Source organism: Maniola hyperantus, chromosome 13, assembly GCF_902806685.2.
Source record: "Maniola hyperantus chromosome 13, iAphHyp1.2, whole genome shotgun sequence".
NCBI lineage: Eukaryota > Metazoa > Arthropoda > Insecta > Lepidoptera > Nymphalidae > Maniola > Maniola hyperantus.
In genome coordinates, this window is record NC_048548.1 from 4,934,588 (window position 1) to 4,957,498 (window position 22,911).

At 40.9% G+C, this 22,911-nt stretch overlaps 1 protein-coding gene across 1 annotated transcript; it reads left to right on the plus strand.

Annotated features, from left to right (window-relative positions):
- Positions 1–3,701: 3,701 nt before the first annotated feature.
- LOC117987852 (uncharacterized) lies at positions 3,702–22,875 on the plus strand. Its single transcript, XM_034974918.2, has 2 exons — positions 3,702–3,956; positions 18,190–22,875. Exons 1-2 carry the CDS (start codon positions 3,702–3,704, stop codon positions 22,873–22,875), a joined length of 4,941 nt encoding a protein of 1,646 aa, XP_034830809.2.
- The last annotated feature ends 36 nt before the right edge of the window (positions 22,876–22,911 follow it).

Sequence of the window (22,911 nt, forward strand, 5' to 3'; positions counted from 1 at the left end):
TATAAACTACCGACATTCAGCCGAATTGGTTCAGCAATTTCGGCGTGAGTAACAAACAGCCAAACTTTCACATTAATTATAAAATTATCAAAAAAACCGGCCAAGTGCGAGTCACACTCGTGCACTACACTCGTATTTTTTTCGACATTTTGCACGATAAATCAAAAAGTATTATGCGTAAAAGTTAATAATAATCTGTTATAGAATCTACGGTTAAAACCCTTTTATATGATACCCCATATTTTGGTTTATTAATCTTACTTTGAAATTTGCAAATACTAATTTATTATTTGTTTATGAACTCATTTAATTTTTTTTTGTGATGTACCTACCCACAAATTAACGGTTTTCAGACTTTTTCCTCTACTTGCGCTGTAAGACCTACCTACCAAGTTCATGATTCTAGGTCAACGGGAAGTACTCTATAGCTTTTCTTGACAGACACGACAGACAGTCGGACAGACAGACAGACAGACAGACAGCAAAGTGATCCTATAAGGGTTTCTTTTTACCTTTTGAAGTACGGAACCCTAAAAATATAAGATTCACATAATAAATTTGGTCTCTAGCTGTGAATAAGTGAAAACTGTGCATATTATAGGAATTAGTGCATTTCTTATAAAATACTTCCCAAAGCTTTTGTAAGTTCATGACGTGTACCACATCGCCCGTGCTGTCGCTACTGTTGACACAGCACTGCGACGCTACCTGTCGTGCAGTAATGGATATTGAGCGAGCCTATAGGAAGCTATTTTTTAGGGTTCCGTAACCGAAAGGTGCCAACCATATTACTACGCCTCCACTGTCCGTCCGTCTTTTCGTCTCTCTGTCAGCGGGTTGTATCTCATGAACCGTAATTGGTAGTTAAAACTTTCTCAGAGTGTGCATTTCTATTGCCACTATAACAACAAATAATAAGAATTTCAAAATGACCGCTGTGCAAATTAAAAATATTATAAAGTGTTATTTCTTGTACGATGGTACGGAGCCCGTCGTTTGCAGTTTTTTTTGTAGTTAAAAGTAGTTTGACTGAACCGGACGGAATGGTATCTAAAGTATGAGTATAGTCTATAGAACTTATAAAACCTCAACGTGCTTTTATCTTAAGGAAGATTTAAAATATACGGGACCCTTGACACGAGAGTCAGTCTCACTCTCTGCCAATATAATAATTTCTATCATGCCGCCATAACGTCATTATTGCACCGTATTACGCCGGCACTTGAGTACTGTGCCCATAAACAATGATGGAACGGAAGTACCATGGATACGTTTTATTGGGGGTTTTTAATATGAAATGATGAGGAGATTGTATTATGCGACGGTTTTTCAAGGATGTATTCATATTAAATGCATCAAGGATGCTGCATATTTTGTTAAAATAACATTTTTTTTTGTAATAAGTGAGCATCTTCAGATACTTTTTCTAATGCTAAGTGAACACAACAAACAAACACACTTCCGCATATTTATAATGTGGATTGTGGTTGGGTGATAAAATTAAAACACAGTGCAAAATATGGTGCTTGCAAATCGTTCTAATACTTAGCTAATGGTAGCTAAGTACACATCGGACAAAATACTTTAGGAATTCCTTCACGGTCACTGCTATCTGTTTATGGAACGAGCTTCCCTCGCAAATCCATCGTGCTGAATCCCTTAACAAATTTAAAATGGATGTCAAAGATCATTACCTATCTCTTTGCTATCATCAGTAACGGCATAGTTTATTATTTAAATCTATATGTGTATATATATCTATGTAGTCTTATGTATGTCTATTATACTTTATTTGTATGTATTAATGTATTAACAATATGTATTTTATATTCTTATTATATGGTTTAGTTTATTTAGCTATTGGTATTTAGGTTTATTTTACACCACCTACCATTGTCCATTTGTTCGTTTTTTCCCTAGCGTTAAGGTTGTCTGGAAGAGATCGCTATTTAGCGATAAGACCGCCTTTTTGTACCTACTTATTAAGATTTCTTTTTGTAACCTGTCATTTGTGTTTCTGTGGTGCAATAAAGTATATACATACATACATATATAATGGTCGGATGTACTTAGGTAAATCTTCCAACTTAAAAAACTAAATGGTCAGGTACTTGTTTTGCTATACCCTGTGACTTATAGGTGTTCTCATATTGAAATTACGTTTTAATTTATATTAAAAAAAAAAATACGTCTTATTTACACCTTTTTAATAAAGCTTCATTGTTTAACTCGGTACTAAATCCACACAAGCGAAACGAATAGCTCTAGCCGCGATTATAAAGAACTCTTATTAATTTATTTACGACTTTGCTAAGCCAGAGTGCTTTATTTAAATTTGTAAGGTAAATTAGACTTATGAGCTTCCACAATTTCATTATTATACCGCTGAGCTATTAAATTTTTCGTTTTATGACCAATGACTGACCTACTTAACCAGGTAATCAACATCATTATACAGTAAATTAAGTTATATAGACCATAGCTCAGAATATCTTAGACACCGAGCGCCAAAATAGCTCCCCCACCTGATTAGAAAAACCAGTCAAGTGCGAGTCGGATTCACACACGAAGGGTTCCGTACCATTTATAAGATATAACTATACAAGATTCTTAGCAATATAATGTAATTAAAATAAAATAAAAAATTGCATGGCAACCAATTTGAAATTCGCCGACTTGTTTTTTAAAATTGTTGTTATATTTTATCGGGAATAGAAATACACACTGTGAAAATTTCATCTATTTAGCTATTATGGCTCATGAGATATAGCTGATGTACAGACAGGCGGACAGATTGACAGACAGATGGATGGACGGACAGACGGACTGACAGCGGAGGCTTAGTAATAGGGTTCCGTTAGCACCTTTCATGTACGCAACCCTAAAAACGTATCCACATAGATATAATATATCCACATACGAACTCGTGAGAATAAGCTGTACCGTACCTAAATAATTTTAAATATCCCAAACATTATTATGAAATTTGTGCTACATAATATCACAAATTTCGTCACTGGCAGTAAGCGAACCTACGTCAGGTTCGAATCCGGTTCCGCATTTTGAAATTTCCTTGAAGTGTAAAAATTTCTTGTTCCGTAATCGAATTAAAAATTCATTTCTAAGCCGACTACGGGCATTTATTTGTTTCCTTTTATCTATCAAGTTGCCAATTACGAAACGCAAGTGAACAATATTTTTTTTTGGTAGATCCCAAAAGAAATATAATTTCTCTAGAGATATCTATCTGTCAGAATTTTTTCTTCTCGGTGTAAAAACTTGGGTCGTGGACCCTTTATAATGAGCGATATAAATGTTTCACTCGATGCGGCGCTTCATAGTAACAACCACACAAACATCGGTGTTCACAGTTCGCATTCCTGTCCATCGTAACCCGCTAAAGCGGGTTACGATGCGGGACGCAGTTTGTTTCTTCGAACATAGATAGGTTAGAACAGGCTATAGGTAGGTGGGGTGCCAGCCAGGTAACCTCCCAGTGTGCCTTGGTGCTGCTGGTCCCTTTTGGATGCATCGGGCATCCTAGGGGAAGAGCAGTATTCGGGCCGGTGCACCCCAGTAACATGGCTAATAATCTCTCTTTGTGGATATTGTTAGCCATGGCTAATGGCCTGGCAGGGGGGAGGTTTCTCCACGTGTCCCTCTGACTAGCAGAGGTCACAGTGGACGAGGCGGAGGATGGGATGCGGGCGACGTGCGCGGAGTCTGCAGTTGTCGCCCTTTGGGTCCCCGGGTCGGGAGGCGCAAGCACTTCGTCGGTGCGCCTCGGACGTGCGGTGTGGGGACCTCGTGAGCGGGGCCCCGGCGCAGGGTCCGCCTCGGTGGACGTCGCTGGCTGGGTCGCGGTGGTTTGCTTCGGTGTTTCCGTGACTCAGTCACCAGGCGACGAGCAGGAGCGACGCTGGGTATTAGTGGGTCTTCCGGTCGCCTTTAGGCCGGTGAGTCCCGCATACCTTCCCTCCAGTTGGTTGGCTGGCTGGTTAGCTGGCTTGCTTCCAGGAGGGGGGGACGCATAAACGTATTTCCCAGCGTTAAAAAAAAGACTATAGGTAGGTACTAAAGCTATATATACCTACTCAAATATAATAATGTGAATATCGCGCATTTTTTCTTACAAAGGGACTGCTGCGTCTGAAGCGGATTACGATTGGCAGGACTGCAGTCATCGATGTTCTTTGGAATATGTTTTTACATATTAGGTACCTACCTAACTTTGTTTATATCTTCTGCTTTTGATTTGCATTTGTTTGCTTCTTCTGCTTGAGGTCTTCTGGCTTTAATGCTCAAGTATTAGAGGCGCCGGGATAACCAAACGCGTAGGCTTATCTGGTAATGTGTGGCACAACTTTAAAAAAACCGGCCAAGTGCGAGTCAGGCTCGCGCAACGAGGGTTCCATACCACAGTCGTATTTTTTCGACATTTTGCACGATAATTCAAAAACTATATGATTAGATATACGTTAAATGATCTGGACGTTTAGATTGCAAAATGAGATCCCAGTCAAGCGCGAACCTTTCAAAGAGAAATTAAATGGAACAGTATTCGTTCCAATACATCGTACTCAACAATATTTTAATATAATAAAGGTAAAGGTTGTTAAAAAGACGAACAATATCGCTGGTGCAAAAGAAAATAATTAAAGAGCGTCGTTTTTAATTAGTTTCGTAATTAACAGCGCATGCCTTCCGCGCGAACTAAAATAAATTCCTTTTTAATACAATCACGCAGCGGACTTTCATTAAATTGCTCCGCCATCGGGCCTGGACTGATGGAGAATTAAGAATGTTCCTCCATGGAATAAAAATTATTGAGGCCTACAAAATTGTTGAACAGTAATTATCTCACAAAATAACAGGATTTTGTCTGACATGTCTAAAATAAATCTGATTTCTTTAAATATCTGAAGGAAGGAAACAAACTATCACCCGTATTCACAATCATTACTATGAAATGGCACAACAGTGTGCTCGAACGCATAGTGTGGATTCCACCAAATCAGATTATCGAAAATTGACGTGACAAAATAATCTGATTGGTGGAACCACACACTGTGCGTTCAAGCGCACTGTGAGACCTCATAGTAATGATTGTGAATACGGGGGTAAGTCACGCGTCCGTAAGCCACGGCCACTGCCACGGCTGACAGCCGCGACTGATAGCATATGTACACAGTCGTTTGGGAGATATCTCTCGGACATATTTTTATTTACTCCGATAAAAGTTAGCCCTTGACTGCAATCTCACGTGGTGGTAAGTGATGATGCAGTCTAAGATGGAAGCGGGCTAACCTGAAAGGAGTATGGCAGTTATTAAACCCATACCCCTTTGGTTTCTACATGGCATCGTTCCGGAACGCTAAATCGTTTGGTGGCACGGCTTTGCAGGTAGAGTGGTAAGCATTATTTTTCATTATGGCCTGCCAGTAAACAGGTTCCTACCTAACTAATGCCTACCCTGGCCTCAAACCCTGTGCACGCCACTGGTGGTAAGTAGCCACGGCCGAAGCCTCCCATCAGACCAGACCACAAATTTAGAATTTATAAAATTCCAAACACCAGCTGGAAATCGAACCCGGGACCTCAGACTAATAAGACCACAACGCTTACCACTGCGCCAAGGAGGTCGTCCGAGCGCTCAAGGTTACGTCCGTGACTTACGTCCGATAGTCTGCACAGTTCAGTGTACTATGTATTATCCCACACACAGATGCCTAAGTTGCGACTGTCAGCCGCGTCCATCACCACGTCCGTTAATTTGTTTCAGGCTTGAGAATTTAGTATGACCAAGAGCCGCAAGTGTAGATATTGTCTATCTACACTCGCGGCACTACTACTACTACACTATAAAAATCCTTGCCAAAAATGCCAATTTCAAGATGCGGCTATCTGCCTTTGCAGTTTACACATTAAAACGACGTAACGACAGGTACGTAAAATATAGAACGTTGCCCTCAGCCCGCCCGGACCGACTTAGCCCGCTATGTCCAAGCCTTCAAAGAAAATACGTTTGAAAAGAAAATAATTTCAGTCGTCCTTCCAATTATCTCGATTGAACAAATTCCGACTATTTGTTGAAAACAAATACTTTAGACTTAATTAAACGTAAAAATGTTTCGAATCTTTTTATCTCCGTGCAAAATTTTCATGTTTAATTGAATAAAAAGAACGCGACGCTCTGTTACTAGCGTAATTCGTCACAATCGGGATTGTGACAATTCTCCCGGGAAAGCTTTGAGAAAAATTGTCGCTAACGAGCTTCATAGCCCCCCTCCCCTCCCTTTCCACCCCAAATCATTTAATCCCCACCGCTAGAGAGGTGCTGTGTACTAGAGCTGGTGTTGTCGACTCCAACCGTACTGATAAATGAGAACCAGTGACGCTTTTAATTATCCTTCAATAAACAGTCACTGGATCAAATTGCCATCATCATCAACCATCGCCAGCCCACTACTGACCACTGCTCTTAGAATGAGAATGATTTGGTCATAGTTCACCACGCTCGCGCTGGCCGACTGCGGCAGACTTCACACACCTTTATGGGCGTCATAGAAACCCTCAGGCACGCAAAGTTTCCTCACGATGTTTTCCTAAACCATTGAACCTTAAAACGCACATAAGTACCTACCTCCGAAAAGTTAGAGGTGGAACCTCGGATTCCCCGTCTAGCATGCCGCCAATATCACCGCATTTTAATAGCTCGGTAAATAATGATAATATCGCTCGGGTACGTAATGTGACAAGAGAAAAAGATTCTTATACCTAGCATGTTTCCTTATCAATGTTTTTTTTTTCACCCAAGTTAGTCTACTTAATTAAGTTAGAATTAAGCTTATGTCTCGGTAATCAGTCGAAAAGGGTGTTTTTCTACGATTGACGTATGAGATCTGAACCTCTATAATATTGAACTTGATGCCCACCGCATTCCCTCTTTACGTAGCAGTTTAAAAAACCCTTTTGCGATTTTTAACGTCGAGGAATTACTTATCAAGAACAAGTGAAGGGAAAAGCTAATCCATTGTCCAACTTTTTTTATATTTCGCTGCTTTCCAAGGTATTAAAAATTAGAGACCACACCCATCTACTCTTAATTCATTAATATTATTAAAAAATGTTATTCCATAGCTTTAGTTAAGATTTTATTGGATTGGTTTACTGAAAGACAAAGAACCGATTTGACGCAACCTGACAGACCTGACCACCTTCATGGTCCCATTTTATTGCTTTGTCATCGGAATAACATAATATATAATCCAAATTTCAGCTCATTCGCTTGCAAGATTTGACCTTATACTTACACGTCAAGTTAAATAAAAGCTAGTAAAATATGTAGCCGACTAAAATACCTACCTAAGTATAAGCAAAGTGCTGGGTAAATGCTTAACTTGTAAATGTAATCGTCCACTTTGATCCATTAGCTATTAGTTAACGCACCACTTTGTCCCAGCCCCGGCGCTGATTGCCTTTGCCAATAGCCGTGTTATTACTAATATTAGCTATACAACCCATTTTCTAAATATACGGGTGCCAATATACACGACCTTTCTAAGGTCAGGGACAAACCTAGCAAAAAAATGCGTGCAGGAATTCTCTTTGAAATGTTCGCGCAAATAATGGCAGGCCCTTTATAATTCGATATGTTTTTTAATCTGATATTTTTACGGGGCTTTTGTAGGTGACATAGGGTACATACCAGCCCCATCGCCGTAACAAACTAAATTAAAATCAAATTATAGTTCAATCTGAAACTATAATAATTTGAGAGAATCACTAACAAAATAGCAAATATTCATAAGCGGAACTCCGTGCGTGATTTTTTGCTACATTTGTAGCTAGCCTTAGGTTTGAAGCGTGTTTTCTGAGCTTATAAAGTATACTGTTTATTTATTATTAAAAATTTAAACTGCTATAATCCTGATTAAGCGTTTTTATACGTATATTAATTTGATGACATGGACATACAAGCCGAGTACCCGTAGTATAAGATTTTACGTCTCACTAAACGTTACCAGAATTCGAGAGTCGAAACACTTGCGCGTTATAGTAAACTGGATCTTAAATGCCTTGTTTTAAAGCTCAAGTTTGTCTTTACATCTACAGCCAGCGCTCCAAGTGGAAACGTTGCGAAATTAAAATCAGTGGCATTGAATTTTTGACTTCAATTCAAGGCTCTTTAGGTCCATTTTACTTTGATGTCATTTTGTTTCGATTCTCGAATTCTAGCAACGTTTGGTGAGACGTAAAATCTTATACTACGGGTACAGTAAACATGGAATATTGGCAAATGAAAAATATTTAATTTTGCTAGCATATTCAATCTATATCTGGTTTAACAAATAGGCCGTAAAAAGGTATCATACAGACAGACAACCTTTCGCATTTGTAATATTAGTATGGATTAACCGAAGGACAGTTTAGCTAATAATAGGGCCACAGACAAAGGCAAATCGAACCGTGGCTCGAACAAAGTGCGGTCCATTACCGCCCAGCTAATGGACCAGAGTGGACGATTACAATTACCGCCGAGTGGAAAGTTGAGCCTTTGCCGTAACAACGCCTTTACAACTTAGTTGGTTAATCCCATGATTACCCACCCTAACTTTTGGGTGTTCATTATACCAAATTTGGGTGTGTTTAGATTTGTTGGATTATTGGTTAGTCCGTATGCCCCCGAGGCCGTGCCGTGAGTCCACATCTGGGTGACCTTAGAAATCGGGGACCTCGTCTTCGGCCGGCGAAGACGCTGTAATATGGTTGAGATAGGGAGCATTGTCAGTTATGAATCGTGCTTAAGACGTTTTATATCGGGGGAGACGCGCTCACTTTTCTCCGATCAAGGTGTATCAAATTGTAGCTATTAGTAGTTTAGTTCCTACTAACGTAATTAATTTGTTCCCTATTTCTCAGAACAGAATAAGATCGTTTTTCTCCTATCGGTTACAAATTAGTAAACAAACATTGGCTTGATAGTTAATATTACACGTGGAAATTATCCTTTATTATTAACTAGCTGATGCCCGCGACTTCATCTGCGTGGATTTCGGTTTTAAAAATCCCGTGGGAACTCTTTGTTTTTCCGGAATAAAGAGTAGCCTATGGGATGCAAGCTATCTGTACCAAATTTCGTCAAAATCGATTGAACCGATGGGCCGTGAAAGGTTAGCAGACAGACAGACGGACACACTTACGCATTTATAATATTAAATTTGCATTTATAGTATGGATATTGTTAAACATTGTTTCGGTTCTTAAACCTATTTACTATAGTGTTTAGGTATCTACAATTTTGAACTTAGAAGTTAGGACACAAGAGTGACATTTTTACCTTTAGGTAGGTATACGCTTGCGTTTGACTGCAATCACTCCAAATAGGAGATGATGCAGCCTAAGGTAGAGAGCACCTGCCTAGAAGGCAGACTTATGTAGGTACTTACTTATATACTTACCTGCCATCCATGGTGACTGACCATTTCACGAAAAACAACAAATTTTAATTTCACAAACTATTCGTAGTTTTTTATTTGTTACATATAAAAGATGGTAAATACGCTCCTGTTGTGTTGCACTCAGCTGGATGTAGGTCAAAAGCTTTCACAGAATCCTTTACCACTCCTGCGTTTTACATCCTTTTACATTTAAGTAGGTACAAAGGAACAAAAGACCACTCTGACTTGGACTTAAAGTTATTTTCGAGTCATAAGTAGGTACTTGATGCAGCATTCCTCTGTTACAAAATAAGTTTATACCTACTTATATAATATGGCAATATGAATCATTGATCAACGTCGTCATCATGAACCCATCGTAAGCCCACTACTGAGGACAGGACTCTTCTCAGAATGAGGAGGGATTTAGGCCATATCTACCACGCTCCAAGTGCGGATTGGCAGACTTACAGACTTTTGCGAGCATTGTAGAGAAATCTCAGGCATACCTACGGATTTCCCCACGATGTATTCCTTCACAGAAAGGAATATTTAATTGCTTTATTATCATATCACTTTATTCAATTTTATTAGTAGGTACATACAAAAGAAACAATATACATTTACCTGTAGAAAAAACTAATCACTAAAAATGTTATACTTACAAAAAAATATACGCCGGCAAAATGGTTATTTATGGGCATTGTGCCCAATACTTTGGCGCTATTACCTCGATGGATGGCAAGGAATCAACCGTTGAGCGAAATAAGCGCCAGCTCTTGGGTCACCAGACTCGTATATCATAATATTTTAATTGCTTAAACGCACATACCTCTGAAAAGTTAGAGGTGCGTGCCCAGGATCGAACGCCGGATCCCCCAAATATTAGGCTAACGTTTATACCTACTCATAACATGGCACTGCGTAATATTACGTTGTGGCTTTTAAGAAAATTAATAGGCAAAGGAAACAAACACCTTGAGGGGATAAATTTAAAGGAACAACTTACCGTTGATTAAACTCACAAACCGTTAAGTTATTGGTCTGTGTAATTTTATCTTCTAATCTTCATTATGGTCAGAAAATAAAGCGAAATTCTTTCTCCGATCGCTATAAAAACTGTATACAATAAACAAACAAATCAAGGCAGTTTACATAATATGACCAAAATATGATTTTGTTAAATATTGCCAAATTTTGCATAAATAATAATACTTATTATGTAAGTACCTATCTATATTTCTCATTAAACATATTTTGACTTTTAAACATTTTCTTAAACATATTTTTTATCTTGATTTTATCAAAATATATACAGATAGATAGGTACCTGGCAAGAGCACTGAGAGTTATAAATATACGAGGTAGACATGTAGGTACGTCAATTCCCACAATTCGCACCGATTTGAATCAACGCCAGAGCAATATTCAGTGGACCGACAAATCAGCACTCCGATATTGCCTCCATTTGGGCACCACCTCAATATATGGAAAATTAGATTTTTTATACCGTCGACATACGGGACCGCTGCAAATAAAAAATAACACACCGCCCGGGGCTTCGCGTCTGCAGTGCGTCTATATTTTTTATGGTATAAAAAATTTGATAACTTATATATATACCCACATTTTGTACCATTATTAAGTTTCCATTTATTACAAAATCATCTCGATTTCGATCCTGTCATTATGTCTCTGTCTCCTTGACTCCTATTATAAATATAGCATGATAACATTCTCTAACTTAACTTGCATAATTTGTTAGATATTATTTAGGCTTTGACGCTCAAACACCAGTTAACTTTTTAACTTACGAGAACAGCATAAGTTATCGCACTCAACTAAAAGTCACTTTTGCAAAAGTCATAAGAAAGCGTTGTCACATTGATTGTGCTTGGACATCTGTAAGACAACCCAAATACAAGATGTATACCTATCATGAAAGATCTCGTATAAAAATAATACAGATTAAGATTTATGTTGTTATTTTACAGCTTGCAGTAAAATAACAACGTAAATCTTAATCTATATTGTCACGAGTCTCTTTGTATTATTACTGATATAGTTAAAGTATGAAACGTAGCGATAAAATGTGACAATTCCGCTGAATTGATTGATCTCATCGCAGTTTGAGCTGGATTTCACTAGCGACTTGGTTTCTCGACAAAAGTGTCAGGGTCAGGTACGGCGGGTCGTGGGCCCTTTCAATAATGGAGTTTTTGGGATAGTAATACAGGCTCTAAGGTCATTCTGTACAGGGACTGATAGTTTAACATGCTGTCCGACGACGGAGGTTTAAAGGCCAAACCTTCATCATTTTAAATACAGCAGACGATTTATGACCCTTGTGCCCTTATACCATAGTGTTTATATTTAGTTTGTAACATCATCATCATCATCAACTAACTCATCGCCGGCTCACTACTGAGCACGGGTCTCCTCTCTGAATGATAAGCGCTTGGCCATAGTCCACCACGCTGGGCCGACTTCACGCACCTTTGAGAACTTAATGGGGAACTTAATCATTTTTATAGTATGTCCTCTCTGATTTTGCTAAATCTGTCGTATCATCGCAATGGAAAAGCGACAGAACAAAAAGTCCCTACTGTGGTCTCCGCCTTACGCTAATACGAATCAATATTTGATCTACGTGCTACTTCGCCTCAATAGCGGTCTTTTAGTGCTTATCTCGCTACATTTTGCTGAGCAAATCAGTTGATGAAGCAACTCCCGTTATCGATAATAGGTACCTAACATTTGCCTTTTTTAGGATGTATAGTTCATCTGTCTGAGTGTCACAAGCATTTTACAAATAAACTGTTAGAGCTGTCGTCGAAATTTAGCACAGATAAAAACTTGAACTTAAAAAAAAACCCGGACATTATAAGCGAGAACCGAAAAATTTTTTGTTAACTATCTCGAGTCTACCTTGTTGAATAGGTATTTTAAAATCAGTACGAGGTGTCTTATTATAGTCAGTTTTTAGAATAAGCTACCGTTTACAAAATATTGACCTACGAAGTTTTTAGCAACTCGTAGCATAACTATCGGATTCCGTAGCTCTGCTACGATCCTATGCGTGGAGACGTAACCGCCCTACGAAGGCGTGGCTGCCGATTCGGGAGTACCAGGGGACCATTTCTTGATTGTCGCACAAACTATTCTTATGGGCTTAAATGTTATATCAGATAAAAATACCACGAACATTAAACGGCCAAGCCATACTTTTTTACCAAGATGTAGGAATTGTAGAGTCAGGGCTTATAAGTAGAGTTATTTGTTACTTAATATTATAAATGTGATACAGTCAAGAGCACTTAAGAGGCTAAGAGCTATATACTTTGGACTTGGGACAAGCCCCATGGGCAGCACAAATCGAAGCTCAGCTAGGGGCTTGGCTCTACTAGAGATCTCATAACTTTTTAACAGTGAAAGCATTATGAACTTGTGAGTCTTGGCAAGCTTTACATGTAATGTTTTTGGTGGGATATTATTTTATCTAATCTTTCTTAAGTTTAATGTAATGTTTCCAGCCGAGTACCGTATCTAATTACTTTTTGTTTACAATACAGACGTTGTCTGATAAACCAGTAATAAACAATTTTTTCCCCTTAATTTCCCATAAACGAAAGTCTAAATCCTAAAAGCCGCCGAGGCCCAATCCTGTAGCAATTTAATCAAAGTCCGCCGCGTGATTGTATTAAAAAGTAATTTATTTTAGTTCGCGCGGAAGGCATGCGCTGTTAATTACGAAACTAATTAAAACGACGATCTGTAATTAATCTCTTTTGCACCGGCAACTTTTAAAATCCAATCATTTTAATGGACCGTGATTATGCTAATAGATTTTTGTTACTATTCGGTAGTATTGGATTTTTATTCATATTTTTATTTGAATTGGAAGTTCCGATTGCTACTATCTTACTTGTCTTAATAAATGTATAGGTACAGAGCACAGATACAATAAATTAAGGATGACTTTACTTTTCTAATAATTTAATTTAATTATTTGTTAAATTTTTAAAACATTTATGACTTGGACGCGGCATGGCTTGGGCCCGGCACGGTCTGGCATAAATAATCCCTTATTCCGTTATATACAGTCATCCAAAAAAACTCATATCTTATCTATATGATACTAGCTTTTGCCCGTATCTTCATCCACGTGATAAAATAATTTATAGAACTCGAAATTAATAAAGCTTTCTATCACTGAAAGAGTTTTTAGAATTAGATCATTAATTCTGGAGATTACTCCGTTCATTCAAATATAGAGAGTAGGTACTGTTTATATCTACAAATTAGTCTCTATATCGTCTCCATCAATCGCTTGGTGTGCCTTTGCTGCCACGAGTCGTGCGAGGTCATCTCTCCGTATGCGATGACCATAATATTTTAATCTCTCTTCTCAAGAGAAACATCTAAAAAGCTATTTAAATAACTACTTGCATCCTCAATGTCCTCGTCAAATATGAAAAACATTGCTGAAAAATCCCCTACGTCCTGGTTTAATAACGAAACTAGAAAAATGTTGATTGCTTTTCATTTTTTGCAAGCTAAAAACGCCTCTATATATTCTGCGCGTGAAACATAATTGAGTTTTTAGAATAAACAAAATGAAAATCTCAACATAATATTACCGACTCTTTGACCTGATGGAATTGCCTCATGCAATCCATAAAATAGCGTATAGAAAATTTCACAAAATCATGTTATCTGACTTAATGCAGCCAGGGATAGAATGCGTTAATCTAAAATAGATATCGAGGTAGGAAAATATATTAGTTCAGGGAATTCATAAAATGTATGCTTTATTTTGTTGATAAGTAGGAATACTTTTATTGTATACAAACTTTCGACCGCATCCACATTCTACAAGAGGCGACAAGTATGAATGTGGAGGGCACCCTCTCCTCGGCCCGCCTTGCGTCCTGCGCCTTTTCGTGTCAATTTCTTCCAATCCAATCCATGAACCAGTAAGCGTCCACTGCTGGTCATAGGCTTTTTCAAAAGCGTGCCACCAAAGACGGTCCTCCGCCATCCTCAGTCACAGGAAGGCGTGCTCGCGAGAATGACGTCAAAAGTTCCTTGTTTTGAATCTACTACTGATTCGGAATGTTGTTTCTTGTAGAACTCAATAAGATATCTATGGTTGCTCCTTTTAAAGCAACCGAAACTTGATTTGGTTGATATACCGTCTACCAAGTCGATATGTAATAAGTTAAATACCTATGCTCAAAGCGAATTAATTAGCTGGATACCATAGGCATGTTAAAACTTTGGTCAGAGACTCACGCCGGAGCTTCGAAGTTGTTAACAAAATTCAGAGAAGCACTGGATTTTAGTTCAAAGCTATCTGCATTTCCTAATCTGTGGTAACTTTGTTGCAAACCATATGTTAGCAACAAAGTTACCAAGTTATGGAAGGTTGATGGAACTATAAGTAAAGATGTTATCCACCTTAGATGGTAAGACAAAAATTATTAGAACTTACTTAGGAACAACCTGAGCAAAGCCGAGCCGAGACTTATGATCCAATACTGAAATTTTTTTCATTAATAGCTAGGTACATTATTCCCCAGTGTAATAGCTAGTAAAACATGATAGCTAAGACGCTGTTTTACCTAATAGTGTCTTGTACGTCATAACGACGTCGTAGTGAAGTCATAAAATAATATGATGTTTTGTATAGTGGTAGTTTATGAGGCTAGAATTCAATATTAAAGAGAATTTTTTTTAAAGTTTTTCTTTATTTTTAACATACTTAATAATTAACGTCACGCTGTACGGTTAATGACGTCACCAGGCGTTAAACGACAATTAGTATTTTTAAATTTTAACATAAGAAATATTTTCCTGCAGAAATGACTCTATATTTATGTTAAGAAACTGAAAATATTTGTCGTTTATACCTTGTGACGTCATTAATCGCCTTCCGTACAGCCGTGACGTTCATGTTAAAAATAAATAAAAATCATGATTTTTAAAACTATTCTAGCCCCATAAACTACCGCTTTACAAAATATCACATCATTTTATTACTACAGTCCAAGACCCTATTACACATTTACATTTTTTTCCAATTTACCCTACATTGTCATGAGATAAAAACCTGCATTAAACTGCCACAAAAATTTAAAAATAGTTCCTAGGATTAAAATATTCATTATAACTTAATTTACGAGCAAGGCACTAATAATGTTCTGCTAGAATTTCAACCGCAAACTGTTGGACGTATAATGATTGTAATGAATCGGTTGAATGCTCCTTGATTTAATTTGAAGAGAACGCCAGGCGCTGCGCAAGCTTGATATAATGTCCCAGTAAATGACGAGGACATAAACAGGCTGTTTGTATACGATCGACGAGACTGTCTTGGCAAGTCACTAATTCGTATTCTAACTACTAACTTGAAACTAGTCGGGTATACTTCGATAAAAACGTGAGTTTAGCGTTGCGGGCATCATCTACATACTAGATGATGCCCGCAACTTCGTCCGTGTGGACTTAGATTTTTTTAAATCCCGCTGGAATTCTTTAATTTTTTTAGGCTGTAAGATAGCCTATGTCCTTCCCCCAAATGCAAACTAACTTTATACCAAATTTTGTCAAAATCGGTTAAAAGGATGGGCCGTGAAAAGCTGGCAGACAGATACAATTTCACATTTTTAATATTGGTATGAATGTTACTCACGTACCTATATGTTTCAGAGTAGACGACAATTGGGTATTTTACTACTTTTGAATTTGATAAATATCATTACTTTATTATAAACTAGGATGAAAATAATGACGTACGCTGAAAAAAATATTAAAATCCAACAAATATTTACAAAGTTACAGGCATTTTAATTTTGGAGTGGGAGCGTCTTCTATCCCTTTCTCGCAAAACGAAAATTTGTATGAAACCGCACGAAGCTACTATGGCATTTGTCAAAATGACGTCATAATTCTAAATTGCTATCTCTGTCTAGTCAGAAATATTTAAATGCTTATAACTTTTTTATTATTTGATCGATTTAATTAGTTTTTTCAGTTTACGTCATTATTTTTATCCTAGTTTATAATAAAGTAATAAAAAATTGGAGTCAAATACCCAATTTCGTCGCCATGTAGGTATGCAACCAGCCTTCCGCAACACTCCCTCTACACCCCGACATCTGCCCACAGCCAGATTAATCTTCCACATGCCTCAATGTCATCCGCCGTTGCAAATGGCGCAAAAAATAATGATAAACACTTAACCAGAGAGATGCTCTATACTAGAGGTGAAAATGACCAGCAAAGTAAACTTTTTCGATTACAAGTTAGATCTTGACTGTAATTTCACCTGGTGTGAAACTGTGATTTTACCTATCGAATTAGTTTGTAATGTATCATTCGCGGCAAGCGCCGCGTGCTCCACTGGGCTGTCGGTTTTTTCGTGAATTCCCTTTGAGTATTAATTACATCGCTAGTCAATGCAGGTCGCGTCATCGTGAGAGCAAATCGCAAGCGCAAGCCGTAAAAATGCAGTACACTTGATCCAAGAGCTCGAATGATTAATTTCAAACACACGCTACAAGTCAGTCTGTGTCGCCGTATTGTAACAAGATCACCTCGAATGGTACATTACAAACAGACGGTACAAGTCAATCTCCAGCTTTATGTAGATCTGCATCTATATATTCTATAACTCTATGCCGACAACGGAGCCGCAACATTCGACGGCAGCAAAAATAAAAATAAAACGACAGGAAAATCATTTTTTTTGTACAAGGGCGCTTTTTAATGAGAATATTAATCAACAGGGCTTAGCGTCTCTCCGACATTGTTTCTCTCATCTTTCCTTTTAATACAAGAGTTAGTGATAATAAAATTATATAACTTATTATTATTAGTAAAAAAGGGGTTTGAAGTTTGTGTAGTCCACACGGACGAAGTCGCGGGCATAAGCTAGTCCATACTGCCATACTAATATATGTATGTGTGCTAGCTTTCACGGCCCAAAATTTTAATCGATTTTGATAAAATTTGGTGCAGAGATAGATAACAGAAAATGAAAAAAATCCCACGGGATCCTTGAAGGCCCATCCGCTTAAACGATTTGTATCAAATTTGGTACAGAGGTAGCTTGCATCTTGGAAATTGGCATACATAGACAAACTTTTTATCCCGGAAAATCAAAAAGTTCCCACGAGATTTTTACAAAACCTATATCCACGCGAACGAAGTCGCGGCCATCATCTAGTTAAGTATAAATGTCATAAGTATCGTAGACCATCAAAGGTTGTACGGGCACAGGTTAAGGAATGGTACGGGCGTACTTATTTAATAAAGAACGTGAGTCCCGTGAGGAACGTATTACTAAATAAGTATTTGTTGCGGACGGGAGCTTCATGCCACGCGCAGCGCTGGCAGTGACTAATGCTGATTGGACGCCCGCCGACACCTCCGCGCCCCGCTACGACTTCACCACCCGCGATCGCCTTGTCTCCCGCTCGGCACGACCGTATGCGCTTGCCGAGTGGGAGAATTAGATATAAGTTCAATTTTTAATGTATAGCCTCACTTCGCCTCTTGCCTTTGAACTGAGAAGAACTAGAACTTGAAGTACTGTGAACCTGAAAAATAGTGAATAATTATTGTGATCAAGAAAGAAATACAGTCCACTGAACCCTCCGAGGAATTGTTTTGAATCCCTCCCCAACATCTTTGGTCCATCGTGCCGGATCAAGAACCAGAAGAACCGAAGCCTCAAGATCCGAAGTCTCAAGAACCGAAGCCTCAAGAACTGAAGGCTCAAGAACCGAAGCCTCAAGAACTGAAGGCTCAAGAACCGAAGGCTCAAGATCCGAAGATCAAGATGGTTCGAACTAGGAGTCAAACCTCACAACATGAAGATGAACACGACGAGCACGTTGCGTCGCAAGAACCGACCCCTCGCGCGACGAACCCAGCTCGCCCTGTTCAGATTCACTTCATGGAGTCGTCTCCATCAACTAGTGCCGGCCCACGGCAAGAACCCATTGTTGAGACACGAAGCACTGTGGTAGAACAGACCCATCGTGTTCGGCTTCCTTCACCGACGCGATCAACCCGATCTCAGCGCTCCACAACAAGCACAGCTGCCCGTGTCAAGCAGGCAGAGTACGAAGCGGCAGAACGACTAGCTGCCATTAAAATGCGCCAAATGCAAGTTGAAGCTGAACTGGTGCAGAAAAAGTTAGAGGCTGACTTAGCTGCTATACAAGACGACGACCAAGGGAGCACACGAGGGCCTGAGGAAGCAATCAATACCAAGCAACAGATGGAAGATTGGTTGCGTCACGCCGATCTTACACGAGGGGAGCCACGCACCGACCGGCTTCTTGCGCGAGAGACCCGAACCCCTCCCGCCGCTGCACCCCCTGTAAGACCTGGCACGAACATCACCGAACCCCGATCCGAACACTATTACGAAGATCGCCGAGCCCGCTCTCCAACGCCGAATCGCTCACGAAACCGAAGCATAGAAGCCCTGGTGGAAAGCTTCAACCGAATGAGCCAATACCGACCACCACCACGATCATCCACAGAGCTACCTACTTTCAACGGATCCGAAAATGAGTGGCTGCCTTTCAAAGCATCTATGCGAGACTCGACGCGCCTTCACAAGTTCTCACCAATTGAAAATATGCAACGTCTGCGCAACGCGTTGAAAGGAGAAGCCCGAGACGTCGTCGCTTCGCTTCTATACACGGCTTGTGACCCGACGGAGATTATGGAAGCTCTCGAACAGAGTTTTGGTCGTCCAGAAGCTTTAATTGACAAGGCCTTAGAAGAGATCAAACGTTTGCCTCGCCTGGGACCGACGACGACCGAATTGAACGTCTTCGCCGTCAAAGTTCGAAACATCGTGGCTACAATTACCAACGTCGAAGGCCTTGATGGGTGTCTACAGAACCGCATGCTTACCAGAGATATCGTGGATAAGTTACCTCCTGACTTACGAAGAAGTTTCGCCAAGTACGCATCAGAAAACCGGCGCCCAGGAGAACCACACATTGTCATCCTGTCTCGCTTCTTAAACAATGAAGCTACAATAGGCTTAGAGTTCACATACTCGAAACCTACTACGCCAGCTGCATCAACTCGGAAGGAACCAAACTCAAAATCTTCAGGAACATTTCAAAGAACGAAGAAAGTCCGAGAAGCCAGCGTATTCACAGCCATCGAGAAAGAACAATGCCAGTGCTGTGGTGGTGACCATGAACCTCCACAGTGCAAGAAGATAAAAGAAATGACCATCAACGCCCGCTGGGAGTGGGCCAAAACGAACAAAATCTGTTTCAAATGCCTGACAAAGAAGCACCGGCGTGCAGCTTGTAAGGCGAAGCAATGTAACATTGATGGCTGCATACATTCACATCACCCTTTGTTGCATCAACAAAGCCCTGAGAACCCCGATGCATCACGTCAAGACCGATCAGAAGAGGTGGTGGCATCGACTTCTACTAACATGGATACGGGCAACAAAGTGATGCTGAAAGTGTGTCCGATTGTCGTCTCGAACTCTGACGGCATCGAGATCCAGACTTACGCCCTTTTTGATGAAGGTTCCACCATCACACTTATTGAAGAAGATCTGGCTGACCAATTGAACCTGGAAGGGCCTGCTCATGCCCTTAACATCCATGGGGTGAACTCCACACAAAGAGAAGGAACCAGCAGGATCGTCCGACTGAAGCTAAGGGGCAAGAATTCAAAGGCCTCACATATCATACGAGCGAGAACAATACGAGACATCCAGCTATTGAACCAAACCATACCGATACAACTTCTACAGTATCCGCATCTCCGAAACTTAGAACCAAGCAGCGTGTGCTACGAACAAGCTAGACCACGTTTACTCATCGGCTCTGACAATTGGGACCTCATTGTGTCAAAGCAGCTACTAACTGGACTTCGTCACGAACCTGCAGCATCACGCACTGAACTTGGCTGGGTGATACATGGCTCTGCACCACGTGCCACTCTTAGTCGCAACGAAGATCATGTCCTTCATATCCGAAGCGGGAAGCCGACAGAACAATCCAGCGAAGACAAACTCGACGCTTTGGTCCGCTCCCACTTTGAACTCGACGCCATCGGCATTTCTCTCAATACGAAGACCCGAAAAGAAGACGAGAGAGCTATAAAAATCTTCGAAGAAACAGCTCGTAGAGTCGATGGCCGTTTTGAAGTTGGCCTGCCATGGAAGAGCGATGACGTCACTCTACCATGCAACTACGCAGAAGCCTTAACTCGATTAAGAAATATTGAACGCAAGATGGATCGAGATGAAAGCTTCAGGGAAGAATACAGCAAACAAATAGCTAACCTGTTGAACAAAGGTTACGCTGAACCTTGTGATGGTTCCGAAGACAGCAATCGCCGGTGGTTTCTACCTCACTTTGCAGTACGAAACGCAAACAAGCCTGGCAAAGTGAGATTGGTTTTCGACGCAGCAGCCACGCATCAAGGAACAAGCTTGAACGACAAGCTTTTGGATGGTCCAGATCAACTGAAGTCACTGCCCGGGATTCTATATCGATTTCGAGAACGCGCCGTAGCAGTCACCGCAGACATAGAAGAGATGTTTCTGCGAATACGCATTAGAAAAGAAGACCAGCCAGCGCAACTCTTTCTATGGCGCGGAAACGATCGACGTAGCCCACCGACCCAATACAAGATGGTTTCACTGATCTTCGGGGCCCGAAGCTCGCCGTTCCTTGCACACAGTGTACGAAATGCAAATGCACGTGACTTCACCCAGACCCACCCAAGAGCACTACGAGCCATCACAGAAAACCATTATATGGATGATCTTGTCGACAGTTATGACACCGAACAAGAAGCCATGGAAACCGCAAAAGAAATAAACTTTGTGCACGACCAAGCCGGGTTTACTCTGCGTGGATGGAACTCGAACAGTCAACGAGTCCTGGCTACGATCCCTAACCAACTTCGAGCCCCAGCACCAACACGTCTGGGAACTGAACACCACAGCCAAGAAAAGACTCTAGGCCTACTGTGGTTACCCACTGAAGATACACTTGCATTCAACACAACAATGAATCGAGTTCCAAGAGAAGTTTACAATCAGAACCGCGCACCAACTAAGAGAGAAGCTTTGAGTGCAGTTATGTCCATTTTTGATCCGCTCGGACTACTGAGCCACTTCACGATAACAGCAAAGATCATCCTGCAAAGTCTATGGCGCCTACAAGTCGGGTGGGATGAACCAGTACCCACCGAAATCGCTGATGACTTCAGCGCATGGCTTAAGAACTTGGAAGAAATAAAAGAACTTCGACTTCCCCGCCACTACAATACGAGGGGAGCGCGATCCATGGAACTACACATACTCTGCGATGCCAGCTCTCAAGCCTACGCCGCTGTAGCTTACTGGAGAATAGAACGCTACAATGGCACTGTGGACCTCGTGCTAGTTGCTGGCAAAGCCAAGGTAGCGCCATTGCGAGCGCAAAGTATCCCGCGCATGGAGCTTCAAGCAGCACTCATCGGAGCCAGGCTAGCAAAATCAATTTTGGAAGAACATCGTGAGAAGCCCGACCGAGTTATTTACTGGTCGGACTCTAAAACCACGCTACAATGGATTCGCAACGGAGCAAGACGCTACACTCCTTACGTAGCACACCGCCTGGGCGAAATTGCAGAACTCACCGACGAGAACCAATGGAGATGGATCCCGACTGATCTCAACATAGCCGACAACGCGACGAACTTTCGAGGTGCCGATGCTGAACTAAAAAGGGCATACACAGAATGGGAACCTGCTCTTCGTGACTTAGGGCTATACCACCGTATGGAATGGCGCTTCATACCTCCAGGAGCACCAAACCAAGGAGGAGCTTGGGAGCGCCTAGTCCGCTCTGTCAAAGTGGCCCTCAACACTGCACTACGAGAGAAGGTGCCAAAGGAAGAGGTACTTGTAACGTTGCTGTCGGAGGCTGAGTACAGTATCAATGCTCGCCCCCTGACGCACGTGTCAGTTGATCCCGCTGACCCTGAAGCCCTAACCCCAAACCATTTTCTGTTGGGGTCATCAACTGGCCTGCCACACACCGGGCCCTGTGAACCAGCTGATCGACGCACTTGGCGAGCTGTACAAGCACTCGCTGATAGCTTTTGGCGTCGCTGGGTACACGAGTATCTCCCTACACTCGTACCCCGCGGGCAACCTGCTTCGACCAAACGCCAGCTCCAGGAAGGAGATCTGGTGGTAATCGTGGACTCCACTCTACCGCGAAACGTCTGGCCACGCGGTATCATCGAACACGTTCATCCTGGACCTGATGGAGAAGTGCGCAGTGCCACCGTGAGAACCCGAGGCGGCTTGTTTCATCGGCCTACCAGAAAGCTCGCCGTCCTGACCACTGCTGAAAAGGAAGCTACGCGGGAGCTACGCTGAGGGGAGAAATGTTGCGGACGGGAGCTTCATGCCACG